Consider the following 21,265-nt stretch of genomic DNA (forward strand, 5'->3'; position numbering starts at 1 on the left):
AAGCATTTTTACCCTACGTCATGGAGGGTGAGTCGGAATCAGCATCCAAAAATACACCGATTCGGATCAATTTCACACCCAAACTAAGGGCCTTTTCACAAGAATTTTCTTAAAATTTGGACGAGCGATTTAGTAGAAGCGAGTTTGCGCGGCGCGTCGAAGCGCTCGAAGTTTTCCTTTGTGACACGTGACACCATAAGAAAAACTACCAGTACCTACCTACTATACCCATTCTCAATTCCTACCACTTTTAACCATCTACTAAAAAAGTTGATGGATAAAATGATTATATAAAAAATGATTATATAAAAAATGATTATATAAAAAATGATTATATAAAAAATGATTATGTTATTGTTTTCTTGATGAAGCCGTTCGGAAATAACATGCGCACAGACAGACAGACAGCTACAGACACACCTTCTGAGATTATAGTTATACGGTTTAAGATAACCTACCAAGATAAGACGCGCGCCGAGTTGGACTCGTCGACGATCTAGGAACAAATATTTAATTTTACGAACAAATATTTTATGAGTATCACCCGTTAAACTTAATCGTCAGCTGCGTCTATCATTATGTAATTGTAGGGCGTATGTAAGTATTGGAATGAAGGAGAATCCCATCCCCTACAGTGAACTCTCTTTTGAAATATAAACAGCAGACATTTTCTTTTTTAAACTTTAATGAAACCGAAGAACGGTACATGAATTGAATATGATCACTTTTTAGTTCACATTTAGTGTTAACAATATACTGCGACATATCACTTTAATGTCAGATTTAATAATTGATAATGAAAAATAGAACCTGATATAAATATGTATCGGTACTCGTGTATTGAATTTAGAGAAATTTTAGAAAAACTTCTCTTTTACTTTACCAAACATGCGATATATAATACTATACACAAAGAAATTAATTACAACCTGACTGGTAGTGGTATAAAATAAGGGCTTTAAAGTCACATTCCATATTTATAACATCAGATAGATTGTAGAATTTATAATTTCACAACTACCCCACATAAATTTACCCAATTTGTAACAAAATACGCACATAAAGTCCCAAAGCTAATAATTTAGGGTAAATCGTGCACAATCATACTAAATTAAAACAGTTAGCAGTATAAAAATATAATTCTGCGATCCTATCTGAAGAGAAATTATAATATCTACAAAATTTAATATGCTTCGTTAATATTGTGTCATTATGTAAAATATGTCATCGAAGTAAAATATCTGCACAAGTTTTCAATTTTCAAAATATTTCGTTCAGTATTTGATCTTTATTTCCGTAGTGATTTAATCCAATCCCTCATATATTGTGTCTATTTCCTCCTTATAATATTTAACGATATTGTGTCGTTTCAGTTTGAATGTAGGGGTAGTCAGATCGTTCTCAACAGTGAAGGGTTCGTGTGAAAGATGTATTTTCTTGGCAAACTCGAAACTTTTTAATCCACCGGCACGTCCTTTTTCGTTTACCTGAACAAGGAAACATTAAACCTGGCATAATAAAGCTTTGTTATTTTAAATTTTAAATAAAACACAAAGTAACTGCCAATCATCAAAACATTTCCTCACCTGTTTCACGATCTCGTCCTTCAAGTCGTCTGTCTTGCACAGCTCCTCGTAACTCCCCTTAATACCTTTACTATCAGCCCAGGAAGCTGTGGCTAGCTCATCCGGTACAACTATAGCAACCAAGTTGCTCTTCAGGGAGTGCCCGTAGATCATGCACTGACCTACAAGCGGTGATCTGTCGTACAACAGCTCGATCTTCTCCGGAGCAATGTATTCTCCCTGAGATTCCAGATATTAGTGTCATGGTATAAGCTGAGTAACAATTTCTACTTTATCATACTGTTAATCTTGGGATAATCTCATACATGTCAAGTGTCAACTCCAAATCAAACCTGGCTGAGTTTGAATATGTTCTTCTTCCTGTCGATGATCCGGAGGGCCCAATCCTCAGTCCACTCTCCGATATCCCCGGTATGTAACCACCCGTCCTCATCCACTGTTTCTTTTGTCTTCTCCTAGATTGACAGTGTTTAGTATAATACATGGTATACATGGTATACATGGTATACATGGTATAGATATTTGTAATAATGTAGACTAGGAGTAGGGTGACGGGGCATATGGAAATTTCATCAACTAAAGTTTTCAAAAATAACATCATGTCATGAAGCATTACCTCGTTTTTATAGTATCCCTTGAAGACGTTGATGCCCTTGATACAGACCTCCCCCTTGTTCTCGGACGCCAGGTATCCCATCTCCTCCACGCTCATCAACTTAATCTGGCACGTGTCCAGAACACCTCCCACGTGACCAACAGAGTGGTCAGAGTAGTGGGTCACAGTACAAGCCCCGCAGCATTCCGTCTGTCCGTAGCCCTGAATAATGGTATTTTTAACAAAGTTGGTTCGGACTTCAAAGTTGGTTTTCAAAAGTAACAAATTTGTAATCCTTTGAATCGTAAATCTATTTAATAATGCGCATTTGGCCAACATTTTGATTATTTCCAGTGCAAGCTAATGAGAATCAAGATACACAGTGTAAAATTTGTGTCAACTAATCATGACAGAAATTAATTTAAGATCACAGGAGAGCTGATCTACTGATACGTAATTATCATAATTACCAACCTCAAACACGGATGCGCCTAAAGCTGCTCTGAAGAATTGGAGAATTTGAGGTTTGATTGGGGCAGCACCAACAGCGATCACCCTTATGTTGCCTCCTAACATATTCTGGATCTGAAATCGGGAAATTATTACTCAGGAGCATGTTTAAAATAAAATCTAAATCTAAAATCACTATTCAAAACGAAGCGAGAAATAGAGAAAATATCTGTTGAATTAAGGTTAAATAAACCTGTTTATATATAAATTCAACAGAATATATACGAACCTTCTTGAAGATAACATAGTCCCACATGGAGCTCTTTGTAACATATCCAGCCTCGACACCCTTCATCTTACTGTTGAGCGCAAAGTTGAAGAGAGCGGACTTTAGTTTAGAAGCTCCCACCTCAGTCATGACCTTGTCATACAACCTGTTTAGGATTCTGGGTACCGCAGGGAAAAAAGAGGGTTTCAGAGCCTGCATGTTTATTGCTAGTTTCTTGACATCACCCTCCCAAAAACCGATGCTTGCTCCCACCAGAATCATGGAAGTTTGAACCAGACGCTCGAAGATGTGAGATGCTGGCAGGTAGGAGACATGGACATCATCCTTCTTCATCACACAGTCACCAAGCTGTGTCATCACGCTCACTGTTGCGGCCACTAGGTTACGGTGGGTCAGCATCGCTCCTTTCGGGAAACCCGTAGTACCTGGGAAAATCCATTTAGAAATTGTAAAAAGATACATGAGGGAGAGATAAATTAATGTTGAAGTCAAGTAAAAGTTTAAAAAGGAGGAAAAGAGATACTGACCACTTGTGTAGCAGAGAGTACAAACATCGTCAGGAGTAGGGAAGTTAGGCTCAACAGGGTTATCCTTCCCAGTCTGAACAAACTGATCCCAAGTCACCAGATCAACACCATGCTCCTCGGCTGCTTTCAGCTCCTCGGGGGTACACTCTTTGATATCAGGAGAGGGCAGCTTTACAAGGAGCTTTACTGTCTGGGTTTCAGGCAGGTACGAAAGATAACTTTTCAGAGTTTTGGGATGAGCGAAGAGAACAGTTAGACCGCATTGGTTGAGGATGTATTTCACACCTTCCTCTCCGAGGGTGTCGTATAACGGCACCATCGTCATGGCCTGAACATCACACCCCAGCGAGAGTAAGGACCACTCCGCTGTGTTTTGTGAGCTGATTCCTACCATACTATTTTTCTCAAGTCCTCGGAATATCAGAGCAGATCCTATCTGTTTCCGTATCGTATCTGCTTCGTTATACGAAACAAACGTATATCCCTGAAACAATACATTCAGACACAGCTAGATACAGTAAAACCCCGATTTACTGCGGAGTTTGGGGGAAGGGAACATCCGCGGTAAATCGGGGTTCTGCTTGTTTACATTATGCATGTAAACTGTTAAGCCCTATTTGGGGGAAGGACTTGCCCGCGGTAAATCGGGGTTTGACTGCACCTGGAGCTGGTGAACTCTTTTAAAATGATAAATCAATTTTGCACTTGATTTTTTTGGTCGTATTGTGTATGCAATTTGTAAAAACAACAACTTATCAATAACTACCTCTCCTTGGGTCGTTCCGAGGAAGTTCCCATCCCCAGTCACCTTCCTCCCCTCCTCAAACAAATCCGGTAAGGTCCGTTCCGGATTAGTCACTCCGTACAAACCCTTGCCTTCGGAGTGGATACTAATCCGGGCCCCCTCGGTCGTGCCCGGAGCTTCTAGCGACAGTGCTGCCATTTTCTGGAAAGAATGGTGAGGTGACGATGTTGGTTTTAATATACATATTGAATACATAAAATGCAAGAACATATTTAAGTTAAACTTAACCTACAGAGCTTAGCTATGAATTGGAGAAACTAAAATTGTCTGCCAAGAAATTAATTTCATGAATGGACGATTATTTTTTGCCGCATGGTTAATGTTCTTAAGTTCCATTAGTTGTTCCATTAGCTAGTGTTACTTTAGAGAGAGAGAGAGAGAGGGCTGCGGGAGCTAGAGAGAAGTTAAATGTGGTAAAATATTGTATATAATTATATTATTGTGCAATGTACGGCTCCGTGGACTCAAACTTAATGAAAGTCAGGACAATGTCAAACAATGAATAAGATCAACAGTGAGGCTCTTTAAAGAGCTGTTTCTGTAGCGTGTGTAGGTGTTTAGGAAACACACGTGTCAGTAGAATATTAACAGGAAAATGGGCAAAAGACAAAAAGACGAAAGAAGTCCAAAGAACTGAAGTTGGAATCATTTCGGATCGTAGAAGCCAACCTTTACCTTTCATCAACAGTTTAAGATATTCTACGTTTGGGCGAGGCAATGTTAACTATCTTATGAGACATATTTATGTTCGACATTATTCCGGTGACCTAAATGATTTGGGAATGAACATATGAGGATTTGTGTCCGAAAAGCCGTAGACTTTCGTACCATTTAGATATGTCTTTTAAGGTATACTATCGATTCTGGAAGTTAATAAAGCATTGTCGTTTGATACTTATCTAAACAGAAAAAAGGATTACCACTAACTAATTGGTGGTATTGGTAAAAAAGGCGTGGATTTTCCAAATGTCACAGGATTGAAGATGTTTGCCTTTGTCAATTTGATTTGAGGGTCCATTTAGTATAACTAGCGGAAATAAAACCCGTCTAACGTTAAGTAATAAGTGGTGTCAATCTAAAACAATATCTATTTCTTTTGTGATGTACATTTAAAGGTGAAACTTCCAGTATCTAGGGTCAAATTAAAATTCATATATCTACTAATGTAGAATAAATATTGAAATCCAAATTCCTGATACACGGGCCGCATTCCTTTAACAACAACATAACTGAATAGTGAACTCGTATTCAAACTAAGTTATAACTTAGTTATAACTAACTTATTATCTTATCTAAGTATCGTTGACATATAGGCTTATGTTAAAGAGAAGGTTTTACATGATATCATAGACTGCAAAAATAGCTTGCTCGTTACATTGAAAGCTGAACAAGAACTGATGATTATCTTTAACTAACTGCTCCTGTTAAAATAGGAACTCTCTAAATAAAAGTCTAATAATCGAAGTCTTAGAAAAATGTCTTCGTTAACATCTAGAAAAGTGTTAAACTTAAAGGAGGCATCTGAACATCAAAATATAATTTGAAACATTAAAGTAACGTTATTCAAATCTCAAACATAAAAAGTATATTTCAAAGCTTTTTGTTTTGATTATATGATTGTGAGTGTATATACGATAAAGACGATTGCCAAGGAATTTACAACTCGTGTCTTCAAAATAATTCCTTTGAATTGTAACTTATTGCTTATTGTTATGTTAGAGTTATAATTATCGCGCATCAGTACCATTATGCCAGTATGAAGACTTTTATTCAAATTTCTGATCGTTTCTGAATAGACTCAGTGAAGAAAGATTCTAATGGAAATAAATAGCTGAATAACGTATCGACATTTCTAAGTCATACTCATATTCTCTAATTATTTGTCATATAGTAGTGTTGAAAGTATTCAGAAACAATCAGAAATTTAAATAAAAGAACTATCAAATCATGAGACTCAAAAACACTACACGAATCCACATTCCACAAGTATGAAGACTGTAATGTTAGCGCCACGTTAAATGTAGTACATTGGAATTTGGACACATCCCAAAATGTCATAAATCATGTATTCTACAATGTACAACCATTTATATTTTATTGCTACATATAGTATCAAAGAACTTTATATGCTATAATATCTTAATTAGAGTACACTGAACAGTACTACAGTTTCCACTTTGCAGAGTTATGAAGATTGAAGAAACATTTTCACTAGAACCTAGAGGACTAGGACTAACAATGTATAACAGAGTGTATGAGCCGTTACCGGTTGTAAAGATCATTATTCTAATTAGATCATACAGTTGGGCCGATCGTCTGATCTATTCCACTAAACCGTCTATAAGCTAGTGTAGTTACTACAGTATCTGGTCTAGTACGAGATACAGTTATTTGTTGTAGTGAGATCTTGTAGCAAGACCTCTAATAGCCGAGTGTAGAAGTGAGCCAGGCTGCTTTGTGTTAGAGATGAGATAAGAGTGTAGAAGTGAGCCAGGCTGCTTTGTGTTAGAGATGAGATAAGAGTGTAGAAGTGAGCCAGGCTGCTTTGTGTTAGAGATAAGATAAGAGTGTAGAAGTGAGCCAGGCTGCTTTGTGTTAGAGATGAGATAAGAGTGTAGAAGTGAGCCAGGCTGCTTTGTGTTAGAGATGAGATAAGAGTGTAGAAGTGAGCCAGGCTGCTTTGTGTTAGAGATAAGATAAGAGTGTAGAAGTGAGCCAGGCTGCTTTGTGTTAGAGATAAGATAAGAGTGTAGAAGTGAGCCAGGCTGCTTTGTGTTAGAGATGAGATAAGAGGATGTGGAAGTGAGTCAGGCTGCTTTGTGTTAGAGATGAGATAAGAGTGTAGAAGTGAGTCAGGCTGCTTTGTGTTAGAGATAAGATAAGAGTGTAGAAGTGAGTCAGGCTGCTTTGTGTTAGAGATGAGATAAGAGTGTAGAAGTGAGTCAGGCTGCTTTGTGTTAGAGATGAGATAAGAGTGTAGAAGTGAGCCAGGCTGCTTTGTGTTAGAGATGAGATAAGAGTGTAGAAGTGAGCCAGGCTGCTTTGTGTTAGAGATGAGATAAGAGTGTAAAAGTGAGCCAGGCTGCTTTGTGTTAGAGATGAGATAAGAGTGTAGAAGTGAGCCAGGCTGCTTTGTGTTAGAGATGAGATAAGAGTGTAAAAGTGAGCCAGGCTGCTTTGTGTTAGAGATGAGATAAGAGTGTAGAAGTGAGCCAGGCTGCTTTGTGTTAGAGATGAGATAAGAGTGTAGAAGTGAGCCAGGCTGCTTTGTGTTAGAGATAAGATAAGAGTGTAGAAGTGAGCCAGGCTGCTTTGTGTTAGAGATGAGATAAGAGTGTAGAAGTGAGCCAGGCTGCTTTGTGTTAGAGATGAGATAAGAGTGTAAAAGTGAGCCAGGCTGCTTTGTGTTAGAGATGAGATAAGAGTGTAGAAGTGAGCCAGGCTGCTTTGTGTTAGAGATGAGATAAGAGTGTAGAAGTGAGCCAGGCTGCTTTGTGTTAGAGATAAGATAAGAGTGTAGAAGTGAGTCAGGCTGCTTTGTGTTAGAGATGAGATAAGAGTGTAGAAGTGAGCCAGGCTGCTTTGTGTTAGAGATAAGATAAGAGTGTAGAAGTGAGCCAGGCTGCTTTGTGTTAGAGATAAGATAAGAGTGTAGAAGTGAGCCAGGCTGCTTTGTGTTAGAGATGAGATAAGAGTGTAGAAGTGAGCCAGGCTGCTTTGTGTTAGAGATAAGATAAGAGTGTAGAAGTGAGCCAGGCTGCTTTGTGTTAAGGATGAGATAAGAGTGTAGAAGTGAGCCAGGCTGCTTTGTGTTAGGGATGAGATAAGAGTGTAGAAGTGAGCCAGGCTGCTTTGTGCTAGAGATGAGATAAGAGTGTAGAAGTGAGCCAGGCTGCTTTGTGTTAGAGATAAGATAAGAGTGTAGAAGTGAGCCAGGCTGCTTTGTGTTAGAGATGAGATAAGAGTGTAGAAGTGAGCCAGGCTGCTTTGTGTTAGAGATGAGATAAGAGTGTAGAAGTGAGTCAGGCTGCTTTGTGTTAGAGATAAGATAACAGTGTAGAAGTGAGCCAGGCTGCTTTGTGTTAGAGATGAGATAAGAGTGTAGAAGTGAGCCAGGCTGCTTTGTTTTAGAGATGAGATAAGAGGATGTGGAAGTGAGTCAGGCTGCTTTGTGTTAGAGATAAGATAAGAGTGTAGAAGTGAGCCAGGCTGCTTTGTGTTAGAGATGAGATAAGAGTGTAGAAGTGAGCCAGGCTGCTTTGTGTTAAGGATGAGATAAGAGTGTAGAAGTGAGCCAGGCTGCTTTGTGTTAGGGATGAGATAAGAGTGTAGAAGTGAGCCAGGCTGCTTTGTGTTAGAGATAAGATAAGAGTGTAGAAGTGAGCCAGGCTGCTTTGTGCTAGAGATGAGATAAGAGTGTAGAAGTGAGCCAGGCTGCTTTGTGTTAGAGATAAGATAAGAGTGTAGAAGTGAGCCAGGCTGCTTTGTGTTAGAGATGAGATAAGAGTGTAGAAGTGAGCCAGGCTGCTTTGTGTTAGAGATGAGATAAGAGTGTAGAAGTGAGTCAGGCTGCTTTGTGTTAGAGATAAGATAAGAGTGTAGAAGTGAGCCAGGCTGCTTTGTGTTAGAGATGAGATAAGAGTGTAGAAGTGAGCCAGGCTGCTATGTTTTAGAGATGAGATAAGAGGATGTGGAAGTGAGTCAGGCTGCTTTGTGTTAGAGATAAGATAAGAGTGTAGAAGTGAGCCAGGCTGCTTTGTGTTAGAGATGAGATAAGAGTGTAGAAGTGAGCCAGGCTGCTTTGTGTTAGAGATAAGAGGATGAGATAAGAGGATGAGATAAGAGGATGAGATAAGAGGATGAGATAAGAGGATGAGATAAGAGGATGGGATAAGAGGATGAGATAAGAGGATGAGATAAGAGGATGAGATAAGAGGATGTGGAATGTAGTACTAACCGGGTAGTGAGGGGGTTTCAAGCCACAGAACTCACTCTCTGCAACAGGCCAGTCTCCAACAAAACACCCGCAGTACATTACCCAACAGTATAACAACACGTGCACCAGAGAAATTAGAGTGAAAAGGTAACCAACAACAAGGGACTACTACTGAGTTTTAATGCTGAGTAACGTGAGAGTGTAGCGTGTAAAGTTGCGGTTCTCTCTCAATAGCACACAAATAATAACATCACAGAGGGGAGGGTGAAGGAAGAAGAGCTGCTGCTGCTTGGGGGGAGGCGTGTAAACTTGCATAATCACATCAGAGAAGCAGTTAGGAAGCTAATTACCCACATGAATTACGTCATTAAGAGAGCTCTGATGGGAGATGCTTAACAACTACCTCTCAATAGCAGATACCTAATTGCTTGCTACATAGTTTACTCAAGCAGTCGAGTGGTGAGCATCAGTAATAACCCCAAAATAGATCCATTACAGGCACGTTGAAGGTAGACATGACACAATTCACATGTCAATCTTCTTTTAACCTATGATCATAAAGGAAATAAAGGAAATATAGCGGAAATATAAAGGAAATATAAAGGAAATATAAAGGAAATATAAAGGAAATATAAAGGAAATATAAAGGAAATATAGAGGAAATATAAAGGAAATATAAAGGAAATATAAAGGAAATATAAAGGAAATATAGAGGAAATATAAAGGAAATATAAAGGAAATATAAATATAAAATCCTGGTCAAGGAAAAACACTGGTCAGAACTTAAAACATGACTTCTAAATTAACGGTGTTTAATTAATTTATCATGCAGTGATACTATTATACTACTACTGCAGTTGCGACTCAACTCCATTACTAAATCAATGTTATGATCAGGTCATGTGACATCTACAGCCGGTAATGGTAGTAAACAAACAAACAAGCAGCTTTTAATTGCTACTCCAAATATAGTCACTCATATTTAAAATGATGAGTGTAAGGTAGACGTAGGGCGGAAAACACAGACCACAGACCACAGACCACAGACAAGAGAGGAAGCATATGTGGACAAGTTATGCTACCGTTAGTTAAGGTAGTAAACAAACAAACAAGCAGCTTTTAATTGCTACTCCAAATATAGTCACTCATATTTAAAATGATGAGTGTAAGGTAGACGTAGGGCGGAAAACACAGACCACAGACCACAGACCACAGACAAGAGAGGAAGCATATGTGGACAAGTTATGCTACCGTTAGTTAAGGTAGTAAACAAACAAACAAGCAGCTGTTAATTACTACTCCAAATATAGTCACTCATATTTAAAATGATGAGTGTAAGGTAGACGTAGGGCGGAAAACACAGACCACAGACCACAGACCACAGACCACAGACAAGAGAGGAAGCATATGTGGACAAGTTATGCTACCGTTAGTTAAGGTAGTAAACAAACAAACAAGCAGCTTTTAATTGCTACTCCAAATATAGTCACTCATATTTAAAATGATGAGTGTAAGGTAGACGTAGGGCGGAAAACACAGACCACAGACCACAGACCACAGACAAGAGAGGAAGCATATGTGGACAAGTTATGCTACCGTTAGTTAAGGTAGTAAACAAACAAACAAGCAGCTGTTAATTACTACTCCAAATATAGTCACTCATATTTAAAATGATGAGTGTAAGGTAGACGTAGGGCGGAAAACACAGACCACAGACCACAGACCACAGACGAAGCATATGTGGACAAGTTATGCTACCGTTAGTTAAGGTAGTTTGTGGTATTCTGCTAAGAAGTAAATAGCACTGCAGATAAATCACAAAGTATAAAGCAGGCCACCAGTTAGTATACAAGGATGTCAATACTATTATCAGAGGTGAGGTACTCTTCCGACAGTTTTATCTATCCGGCTTGGCAATAACATTCCTTAACTTATATAACTGTGCTCATTTTTTATCTAAAATTCCAATGAACGTATATTTCATGCTATACTGTACGTTTCAATATTAAATAAATCTTTAGATTAATTTTAGGAGAACTTAATAATTAATAAGTGTGATGGCCCAGCTGTGAACCTAAAAATAATATTTTCGAAGTCAGCCAAATTTTTGTACGCGACATAAACAATAAAATTATAACATGGTACGATATGCAATTTCTTTCTGCAAGGTCTGGATAAAATGCGCACAGCAATACATCTAATATATAAAGTTTGTTTGCTCCACATAATTTAATTTTGTTAAAAAGTTCCCACAGCGTACTAATGCTGTCACTAAATGGTAGACTTTGGCGGATCCTAAAGAATGATACCGTATAAGTATTTGCGTAATTCCACAAATCTAGAGCGACGTTCTGGAAGTGGTACCATGTTCATTAAATTACCATGTTTAATGTTTATTAAATACCGTTAATAAAAACACACGTATCATAGTTAGTTAATGTTGCATCTTGGATGCTTTTAAGACTGCAACATAAAGTCATGCCAGGACTTAAGATATCACACAGTTTCGCTGGTTGGGGAATTGTTTAAGCAAGGGTGGTTACACCTGTAGGTTGGTGGACTTACAATTCATATTTATTTATCAGTCAGGACATGTCAACTTCAGACCCAACTTACTATCAATTTGAACTTACATTAATTTGTTGTGCGACAGCACTTTCAGGCTGGGGTGCACTTGGAGGTACTGGATTGGAAACCAACTTTGGACATCTTGTTTTCAAACAAACGGAGTAATGCATGATCAGTTAAACAAAACAGGCAGCAAATAAGATTTATTAATTCTAACTGATCTTTATTTTATCTCAGATGATAACGACCGATAAGGCGGACATAGTTCATGATTTAACTTGTCATCAGATCAATACATTAAAAATGGATATCGTTTTAAAAACGCTATCAGAATATCATTTAAAATGTTTTAGCCGCACAAACTCCGGATACTGAAACTCTGCCAAAGCACAAGGTGCACTCTTCTGATCAAACACAAGGTCAAAATGTTCACTATTCTTTATATCTGCACGTTAAGAGTGACGACAAATATGCACTATAACTATCGCATATGAGGACTACAGTTAATGCATGTGCTTAATAATAAATGTACGCTAAATTCTTGAAAACGTCAGAGTGAGCACAACTCGAGGAGATGCCAATAATGCAGTCTCAAACGAACTGTAAATAGCGTACAGGAGTTGCTTTAATAATTTGAGAGTACAATTATCAACTCCACATAGTTTCTAGTGCATGTTAACTTGCGAAGTTGTCAGTATACATTGCATGAGGCCCTCCACCGCGCCATGATGTACTAAGCAATGTACCGCTACATTCCGTTACATTCAGTCCCTCTAGCTAGACGGTATGTGCTAAGTGCCGTTAATCCAGTGTGTCGTTACATTCAGTCCCTCTAGCTAGACGGTATGTGCTAAGTGCCGTTAATCCAGTGTGTCGTTACATTCAGTCCCTCTAGCTAGACGGTATGTGCTAAGTGCCGTTAATCCAGTGTGTCGTTAGCACAAAGTGCTACTACGCCCAACAGCTGAGCAAAATACAAATTAACACGTTTTAGACCTATAGTTCTCTACAAGTCTACAGTCTACATGGCTACATACACACAGCTCAACAATTTAATCCACATTTTTCAAGGAGCGGATTAAATTACCAGCTATGCGTAAGTGACGTTCTATAACGGCTCTTTATCGTGCGTTTAATTTAGTTTGTTATTTAAAATGTGTAGGAACAATAGCAATTCAAAATTAGTATAAGATAGGGTTTAGTTTGGCTGTTGAAAACTATTCATCAACTTGTGATGCCAAAAGCAAAAGGTAGGAAACATTAGCAACTTAAGATATAGAGCCGAATGGAAGTAGTTCGGGTAATATGACGTGGAATGTACTGGTCCATGCTACAACTACATTCTAAGAGAGTCCCGAGTTAAAAGCCCGGATAGGAGCCCCGGATAGGAGCAAAGTGAAATGACGCGGGACACATTAAAACTGTGACCTCACAAACTCTCATGGAACACAGTACATAGTAGCTGGAAGTTTGTCTGTAACAAGCAGTGAACAGACAGCATTAAGGAAACACTAATGAGGTAATATAACAAATATAACAAACTGTCCAGTACACGCGTGCTATTTCCTGCGCGCCACCTCATAACTGCTTCAGTTACACAATGTTATTGTGAGAGATATTTCTAGAACACTAATATAAATAACTCATCGCGACAAAAAGAAGAAGCACTAATGCAATGTCTAAACAACGGTTCTCTTCAATATGGCTCATTTCGGAGGTTGAGTAGCGAATAGTAAGTTGAGACTGCGGAAATGCCGTGTCACGTGTTAGATTTATTATGTCTAAACTGTTCACGTGAAGTGCTTGTCGGTGGTCTGTAGTTCTTGTAATTTTTGCTATTAATAGATTTATATGTATATGCGCAACACTATCTTACTATATATAAATCGAGACGATATATGTATATTATATGTAATAAATAGTTGTTGCTTGGTTTCCCAAAGAGAGTGCTCGACTGCAGTTAATTCGAACAATTGAACAAATCAAATTGGCGGGCAAACGATCCGTTTCATGATATGTATAAAACAATACCAATCATCAGTGCCAAATAGAATAATTAACTGTAGCGCTATGACATGTTTCTCCTTTATAAAATAATTTGTATCGATTATGAAACATTTATATATGCAATGTATATATATCCGTACCATTTTACTGACACCACGGCATCAACTTTAACACGAATTTCCTCAAAACCCGTAAAAGATATAACACTTAAACGTTTTGACTTCAAATTAGCATGAAAAAATAAAAAATTGGCCAAGGAATATGAATCTTAGTTCCCAAAATTTGGACCCCCATGTGATGTCAAAAACACGAATTAAATAGGTAATAATTATTTTAGTAGAAGATTTTATTGATAAATCCCTGTTATGTGTTAGTGTTACACATCAAAATAGATAGGGCTCACCCCACGCTTGAAGCACAATTCTAAATGAAGCAAGAGAAAAAATTCCTGCACATGAGGGTGGCACGAGATTAATAATGATCTCCAACAAGCGCTCAGGTCGAATATCATCAATGAAATGTTACTACTGCTCCTGCTCGATTACAGTAAAGCCTTTGACGTGCTTGATCATGAGACCTTGCTTAAGAAGCTTGACCATTATGGGATCAGGGGAGTCGCGCACGAATGGTTTAGATCTTACCTTTGTAATCGATCTCAATACGTAACTTTAAACGGAACTTGCTCTTCTAGCATGCCCATAGTTTACGGCGTACCTCAGGGTAGCATTTTAGGACCTCTCTTATTTGTAATTTATATAAACGACCTACCTGGAATTAGTGATTTTGCAAAGTTCATCCTTTATGCCGACGACGCAAACATATTAATTAGTGGAACCACCCTAGAAGAAATACAATTAAAAGCTAATCAGCTAATTTCACGTCTTGTAGATTGGGTAGGTGTTAATGGGCTATCTTTAAATGTAAAAAAGACGTGTTACATGATTTTCACTAGAAAAAGAATTGACTTCAGCGGCTTTAATTTGTCCATTGACAACACTGTAATCGAACGTAAGACTGAAGCAAGATTTTTAGGAGTAATCCTAGACGAAAAGCTCACTTGGCAAAAACACATTACGGCCGTTAGAATAAAGATGGGTCGCTACCTCGGAGTTATGTATAAGCTAAAGCACCTTCTACCTATCAAAGCCCGCCTAAACATTTTCCAAAGCCTTATCCAATCCCATCTAAATTTCTGTTCTTTAGTGTGGGGATTTGCCTCAAAATGTCACATTGAATCTCTGTTCACCAAGCAAAAGCAGGGAATTAGAGCTGTTATGTCAGGATATGTAAATTATAGATATAAAGACGGCAATCCCCCGGAGCACACAAAAAGTGCGTTTAGATTGCATAATATCCTAACAGTCCATAGCGTCATTGTAAAAAACGCTCTTATTCTACTACACAAAGTAAGGAACATGCCAAGCCTTCTCCCTAAATCCATCAAAGAACTTTTCCCTCACGATATTCCCACCTATAATTCCACATACGAACATAACCTTTCTTGGTTCACAACTTACAACGGCCCAACATTTAGAAATACTCTTTTCTTCAAAGGACCCATGCTCTCTATTACTAAACAAAGTAAGGATATAACTATTCCAAGTTCTACCTTTTCAATTGAAATCTTTAAAAATTCAGCTAAGCGCGAACTCCTCAAGCTGCAAAGCTCAGGAGACGATGAAAATTGGCCAAATTTCTTACTTTATAGTATACCTGGGCTAAGAAAGTCTCAAAGAGAAGGGCGCTCGCAAATAGACTACAGCACCGAGTTAGTAAGCGACAACGAGTAAAGAAAGATCACTCGCGACAAATGACTATGATCTTTTATCAACAACATATCATTTTAATTTCACTGCCATTATGCAATGCCGAATTTACATCTGCCGCGCAAAACTTTTTATCTATTATTATTAAATAGTAATTAGCATGTTTACAAATTGCGACTTCAACCAGTTTTGCAGACCGTTAGTTATATAGTACTTTTAGTAGGGCATTTATTTTAATATATTTATTTTACATTATTATATTTTAGTGTGACTTCTATAATTTCATTTATGTAATAACCATTGATCAATAAATTGCGGCACACGCCAACCTCCACCGTGGGGTTTCAAAACAAAACAAAAACAAAGTGAGTAATGCTCATAAACAACATAGGAATGTGTAACTCCAGGAATAAGATACCTGTACCGCAAATAAACTTAACCGATTACTTAACAATTTGGAGGATGTAGAATGTAGATCACATTAAACCAATTAAGTCATTGGTCAGAGAATAAATGCAGATATTCTAGCCCATCAGCTCGGAATTTAGATAAACAATGTCGACACTTGCGGAAATATGTCAATCTCACTAGATAAACACAGACACAGCCCAGTTCTGGCACTGATCAGCTGGAAAAACGTGACAGTGCCGGGTTTTAATGAAATTATAACAAGCTTATGTGAGCTAAGCAAGAAAAATGATCTAATTTAAATAAGATAGGAAAGCGAATTGAGCCCCCCTGTGTTAATTATACTTAATTGGGTGGTCTACAAATGCTGTACCGGCTTCATTCTATACCGGCCCGGCTTCATTCTATCAGTTAATTTGACAAGCCATATTATTGGCATAATGCGACAAGCCACTATTTTACATAGAAAATCGTAAAAAGTTGCAAAGCAAACTATTTTAAAAATTGTTGTAGCTATTATATAATAAGATACTGCAAAAGATTACACAACAGCTTAATGTTTATTCTATTATAGAGGTCGAGGGTTTCAATCTATCTGAAACACTCGCCCGCAGACACTAAATGTGGACAAAAGATTGTCCAGGAATGTGGTACCATTAGCACAAAGAGCTCTACATAGCTTGAAGTGGCACAGTGTAAACACATCCTCAACAGTCAACAGTAACGAGCTTTAATAAGCTAGTTAAATAAAGTGTACAGTGTACACGTACTCTTGTTCCACAAACTCTGTCAAAATAGAGTACGCTACCGGGACAATAGTTCGAAACGTTCTGTTCGACAAGAGAACTCGGACTGTCGAACTAGGGTACGCTACAAGAGAAATACGACTGGGTAAAAGAGATAATCATGAAAATAAATTTTGTAATTTTGTAATTTAGATTAGCTTTCTATTCAGCTTTTTTATTGAGCAATTTTGAGTCACACATAGGACAGGATGACGGAGTTCAACTATCTATCGTAAAGAAATTGGAGATAAAGGGATAAAGAAATTACATGGATAAATTTGAAAATTGGAGTTGGTGGTTGAGATAACAAAAAGGTACACGAAAAGTCGTCCCGAATATTTTCTGTGAGCAATGATGAAACAGAACAGACAGATCCACATTCCACATCCATTTAAAACAGTTATAATATGAACAGCGCAGAACGTAAAAGAAAACACAACACAGAGGGGCCAAGCATTGCATCCGGGAAGAAAGAATAACAAAGCGAGACCTATAATGTAATCAGATATAATATCACTTACCTCGGAACTACATCCCGGCAAAGCATAATAACTCTCTCTGTCGTGTATTCGGATTCCTGAAATACCAAGGCTACAGTCAATAGTTAGCAAGTTTAATAATATTTAAGTATTCGCCTTAACAGCACTTTGTTACAGAGCAAAATACAACCTATCTCGAAGTTTATAAATAATGCAAATACAACACGGCCGTAAAAAGCTGGCCGCTAATAGCTCAAAATTTCTTTATAATTACAAATAAGCTCAAAATTAAGGAACTATCTAAAATGTAGATGTCCGACATGACATAGCATCTAAGGCGGTAGGCCGTGCAATTTTAGCGGGAAAATGTTTCGGTCGAATGTTAATATAATTAAAGAGGAATTCCACAAAATATGTTTCGGCGGAATTCAACCATGGGATTCCACGGAGTTGTGTCGGACTTTTTGGATAGAGGCCAGCCTTTCGTGGCTGTGTTATAATCAATATTTTGGTGGGAAGTTGCGGCATGTTTTTGTCACGTGACAGAAATTAGCCAATCAGTTTCGAATATTAATCAATCAAACCCCATAATCACTGTCACGTGTCTAAAAATATGCCTCACCAGAGGCAGAATCCACATCTGTATGGTCGTTTCATTTGGTTAGATTAATGAAAATGTGTAATTGTAAGAATAATCCACCTGTAATTGAGCTGAATCTGTTCCCCATGTCGAAATGCTGAGTACTTCAAATTACAATCAAAACTTAAAACAGCATGTCAGGCAGAACAATCATTCTTCAACTACAGCGTGCGTGGAGATTGATTGGAGACACACGCTGTTACCATGGTTACTACATGTTACGCCCACTTCTTCTTCGTATCAATATATTCATTTAACAGCGGTTTCTCTGAAGCGGTTTCTCTGAAAAACATTGGATGAATGATAACTTTGTGACCAGTACGCATCATGCTCTTGTTTAAAATACAAGCACAAGCACTGGTGATATTTTGAAGTATAGTGATATCAAGGGTCAACTAATCAAGACCAGTTTGTTTACTCCGATCCTATCCCCCAGTTATTTATCCTACAATTATCTTCTCGAGAGATTCACACTATCTTGAGGGTCGGTAACACATTACGAATACCAAATTATTCCTATTTGCAATTTGAGACCCCTACCCCAGTACCCCACCTTAATCACTTCGACACGTACTTGTTGTGCGAAAATTATGCAAACACAAAAATTCCCCCTCCTCCGCCTTGGGCTGCTTACGTTATCTGTGGATGAACTCTTAAGTCTTAGGTCGGGAAACCAGTTTCACATGTGCTCGATCGCCGTTGTGCATTGACTGGCAATCTAAGCGATCAGAGTTTTGCAAATGTCTACCATGCGCGCTAAAGTCAGTACGTTACCAGGAAATCACAAAACTGCAGGTTTTGCAACGCGCGTTACAGAAAACATACCAAAATGTGTGCCCGTCTCACGATGAAGTGGGACTAAGTTAGCTTCTACCGTGCTACGTTATCATATATTATATTATATATATTTTAATACTTTCAACACTACTATATAACAAATAATTTGAGTGCTATGTAACCAGGCGGCAAATTTGAAATGGGTTATGATGGGGTCCGTAGTCCCCACACATAGTATAATGTCCTTGTTTTACTGACTACTTCAATGAAGAACGTACATATTATATATTACTCGTAAGTCGTAATTCGTATCCAACATTTATCAAACAGAATTAATTATTAAATTCAGGGACGCTGCAAGTTGATTACAGTGAAAATTAAATACAAATTCCCTGATATCTATCTGAATTCTGAATTCTAAACGCAGAATATCTTTTAAGGAATGATCAATGATTGTCGTTTTGTTTAATTATAAATAGGGATCATTCACATTATTAAAACCGCTCTCATTGTTGACATGCATTGTTGATATGGGCGGTGTATAAACATTTTTTGATTTCATTTCATTTAAAGATTTAAGATATTTTCTCAGTTCCGCAGGTAGTCCCACCGTTTTGTCATATTAGACACAGTATAATCGGGAGAAAGAAAGCTTGGTAGTAATTCTCAGAGGCAAATAAAAAAGTGTTTAGTACTACAACAAATTTTGTAAGATTATGGGCCAGCCATTTGTTCAATCAGAATACAAAAATTCTAACATAAATTTTCAAAATTACTTCCAAAACAAAAGTCATTAAACTTAGTTTTATGCTTAATTCAGAAAGATTCAATCAATATAATTATAGGCTTTCTGTCAATAATAATATCCGAAATCAGCAATAATTCAAGAAGTCTAAAATCCAAAAGCATCGCCAATGATCAAGTTTTTGCTCCATGATGGTTAACATGGTCTAACAAGTCTAACGTCCCCCGTAAGTTGCCACATCAAGCGTTTGTCTTTGCCATGAACTCCCAGTTATTGAGCATTAGTTTCTGTAGAGCTAATAATGCCGCTGATTTTACCTGAAAAAAGGCTAATTTAACGATTTGTTCTAGCAAAGGCTCTAGACAATTTTAATCGACCGGCTATGTAAACCTTTTTAGTCATGGATCTGACGACATTCCCGTCTATATAACTTCCGCCCCGGGGTTTGAGACTTGGAATACCTCAAGGGACCCATTAGAAACAAATTTGGCTTGGGTAGAAATTTTGGCTATGGTGCAGTTTTGCGCAATTGACCACGCCCTTTTTTGGCGCTTTTGCAACTTTAGAATCAAAATAACTCCGCTTCTAATTGGAATTAGAAGCTCAGCTTGGCTTTAAAGTTGTTCAGAATCATCACATTTAGGGGGGTAGAGCATAATTTTAAAGTCAACAGACATCGGGTTGTTGAGTTATGTGACCACACCCTTATTTACCCTCGCGAGTCGTGATTTTCACACTAAATACGAGATATCTCGGCTTCTGATTGAGCTACGTGCTCATCCTGGGCATTAAAATGTTCAGAATCATCACATTGAGTAGGGTAGAGCACAATTTCAAAGTCCTCAGATGTCAGGTTGTTGAGTTATTAGGCCCCAACCTGTTTTTACGCTCTCGCGGGTAGCGATTGCAGCGCTTAAAATCAAAATAACTCAGCTTCCAATTGAAGTTAGGAGCAAAACTCGGGGAGCAAAATGTTCACAATCATCACATTGAGTGGGGTAAAACGTAGTTTCAAAGTCCTCAGACGTCAGGTTGTTGAGTTATTAGGCCCCGCCCAAATGTTTACGCACTCGCGAGTCCCGATTCGACGCTTAAAATCAAAATAACTCTGCTTCTGATTAGAGTTAGGAACTAAACTTGGGCATAAAAATGTTCAGAATCATCACATTGAGTGGGGTAGAACGTAGTTTCAAAGTCCTCAGACGTCAGGTTGTTGAGTTATTAGGCCCCGCCCAAATGTTTACGCACTCGCGAGTCCCGATTCGACGCTTAAAATCAAAATAACTCTGCTTCTGATTAGAGTTAGGAACTAAACTTGGGCATAAAAATGTCCAGAATCATCACATTGAGTGGGGTAGAACGTAGTTTCAAAGTCCTCAGACGTCAGGTTGTTGAGTTATTAGGCCCACACCATAGTATTTATGCTCTCGCGAGTCGCTAGTGGACACTTAAAATCAAAATAACTCGGCTTCTGATTAGAGTTAGGAACAAAACTTGGGCATGGAAATGTTCAGAATTATCATATTAAGTGGGGTAGAACATAGTTTCAAAGTCTTCAGACGTCAGGTTGTTGAGTTATTAGGCGGAACCCTATTTTTACGCTCTCGCAAGTCGACACTTAAAATCAAAATAACTCGGCTCCTGATTAGAGTTAGGAACAAAAGTTGGGCATGGAAATGTTCAGAATTATCATATTAAGTGGGGTAGAACATAGTTTCAAAGTCTTCAGACGTCAGGTTGTTGAGTTATTAGGCGGAACCCTATTTTTACACTCTCGCGAGTTGCGAGATGAAACTTAAAATCAAAATAACTCGGCTTCTGATTAGGGTTAGGAACAAAACTTGGGCATGGAAATGTTCAAAATTATCATATTAAGTGGGGTAGAACATAGTTTCAAAGTCT

The 21,265-nt window shown here is 38.1% G+C and overlaps 3 protein-coding genes across 6 annotated transcripts in view; 1 reads left to right on the plus strand and 2 right to left on the minus strand.

Moving 5' to 3' along the window:
• Positions 1 to 667: 667 nt before the first annotated feature.
• On the minus strand, positions 668 to 18,022 carry LOC134811759 (long-chain-fatty-acid--CoA ligase 5-like). 3 transcript variants are annotated; one of them, XM_063818807.1, is made up of 10 exons: positions 17,902 to 18,022; positions 17,244 to 17,299; positions 4,214 to 4,393; positions 3,448 to 3,931; positions 2,921 to 3,345; positions 2,656 to 2,766; positions 2,203 to 2,403; positions 1,919 to 2,041; positions 1,587 to 1,805; positions 668 to 1,487 (listed from the first exon to the last, which is right to left on the minus strand). In XM_063818807.1, the coding sequence occupies exons 1-10, from the start codon at positions 17,927 to 17,929 to the stop codon at positions 1,305 to 1,307; spliced, it is 2,010 nt and encodes a 669-aa protein (XP_063674877.1). In that variant the 5' UTR covers positions 17,930 to 18,022; the 3' UTR covers positions 668 to 1,304. The 3 variants fall into 3 exon arrangements, with proteins under 3 accessions (XP_063674877.1, XP_063674876.1, XP_063674878.1); XM_063818806.1 differs by lacking the exons at positions 17,244 to 17,299; positions 17,902 to 18,022 and adding an exon at positions 11,822 to 11,996; XM_063818808.1 differs by lacking the exons at positions 17,244 to 17,299; positions 17,902 to 18,022 and adding an exon at positions 9,210 to 9,493.
• Positions 18,023 to 18,763: 741 nt separating this feature from the next.
• Positions 18,764 to 21,265, plus strand: part of LOC134811779 (thiamin pyrophosphokinase 1-like) — a 34,530-nt gene continuing 32,028 nt past the window's right edge. Inside the window, exon 1 of the mRNA XM_063818843.1 lies at positions 18,764 to 18,787. The gene's annotated coding sequence lies outside the window, so the exon portion shown is untranslated. The remainder of the gene's footprint in view (positions 18,788 to 21,265) is intronic.
• The window catches only part of LOC134811773 (V-type proton ATPase subunit H-like), a 103,528-nt gene continuing 101,568 nt past the window's right edge, over positions 19,306 to 21,265 (minus strand). For both annotated transcript variants that reach the window (XM_063818830.1, XM_063818829.1), the window contains exon 12: positions 19,306 to 19,680. In XM_063818830.1, coding sequence (XP_063674900.1) covers positions 19,603 to 19,680 — 78 coding nt within the window. In that variant the 3' untranslated portion in view covers positions 19,306 to 19,602. The remainder of the gene's footprint in view (positions 19,681 to 21,265) is intronic.

Source organism: Bolinopsis microptera, chromosome 2 (genome assembly GCF_026151205.1).
Source record: "Bolinopsis microptera isolate Bmic1 chromosome 2, MBARI_Bmic_1.0, whole genome shotgun sequence".
In the NCBI taxonomy this organism is placed as follows: Eukaryota; Metazoa; Ctenophora; class Tentaculata; order Lobata; family Bolinopsidae; genus Bolinopsis; species Bolinopsis microptera.

Coding starts and splice junctions, on each gene's coding strand:
- LOC134811759 (XM_063818806.1), bottom strand. CDS start 11,926: ATGCATTACTCCGTTTGTTTGAAAACAAGATGTCCAAAGTTGGTTTCC. Junction 3,932..4,213: donor TCGGAACGACCCAAGGAGAG/GTAGTTATTGAT, acceptor GTATTGTTTCAG/GGATATACGTTTGTTTCGTA. Junction 2,042..2,202: donor AGGGATACTATAAAAACGAG/GTAATGCTTCAT, acceptor CTGTCAATCTAG/GAGAAGACAAAAGAAACAGT.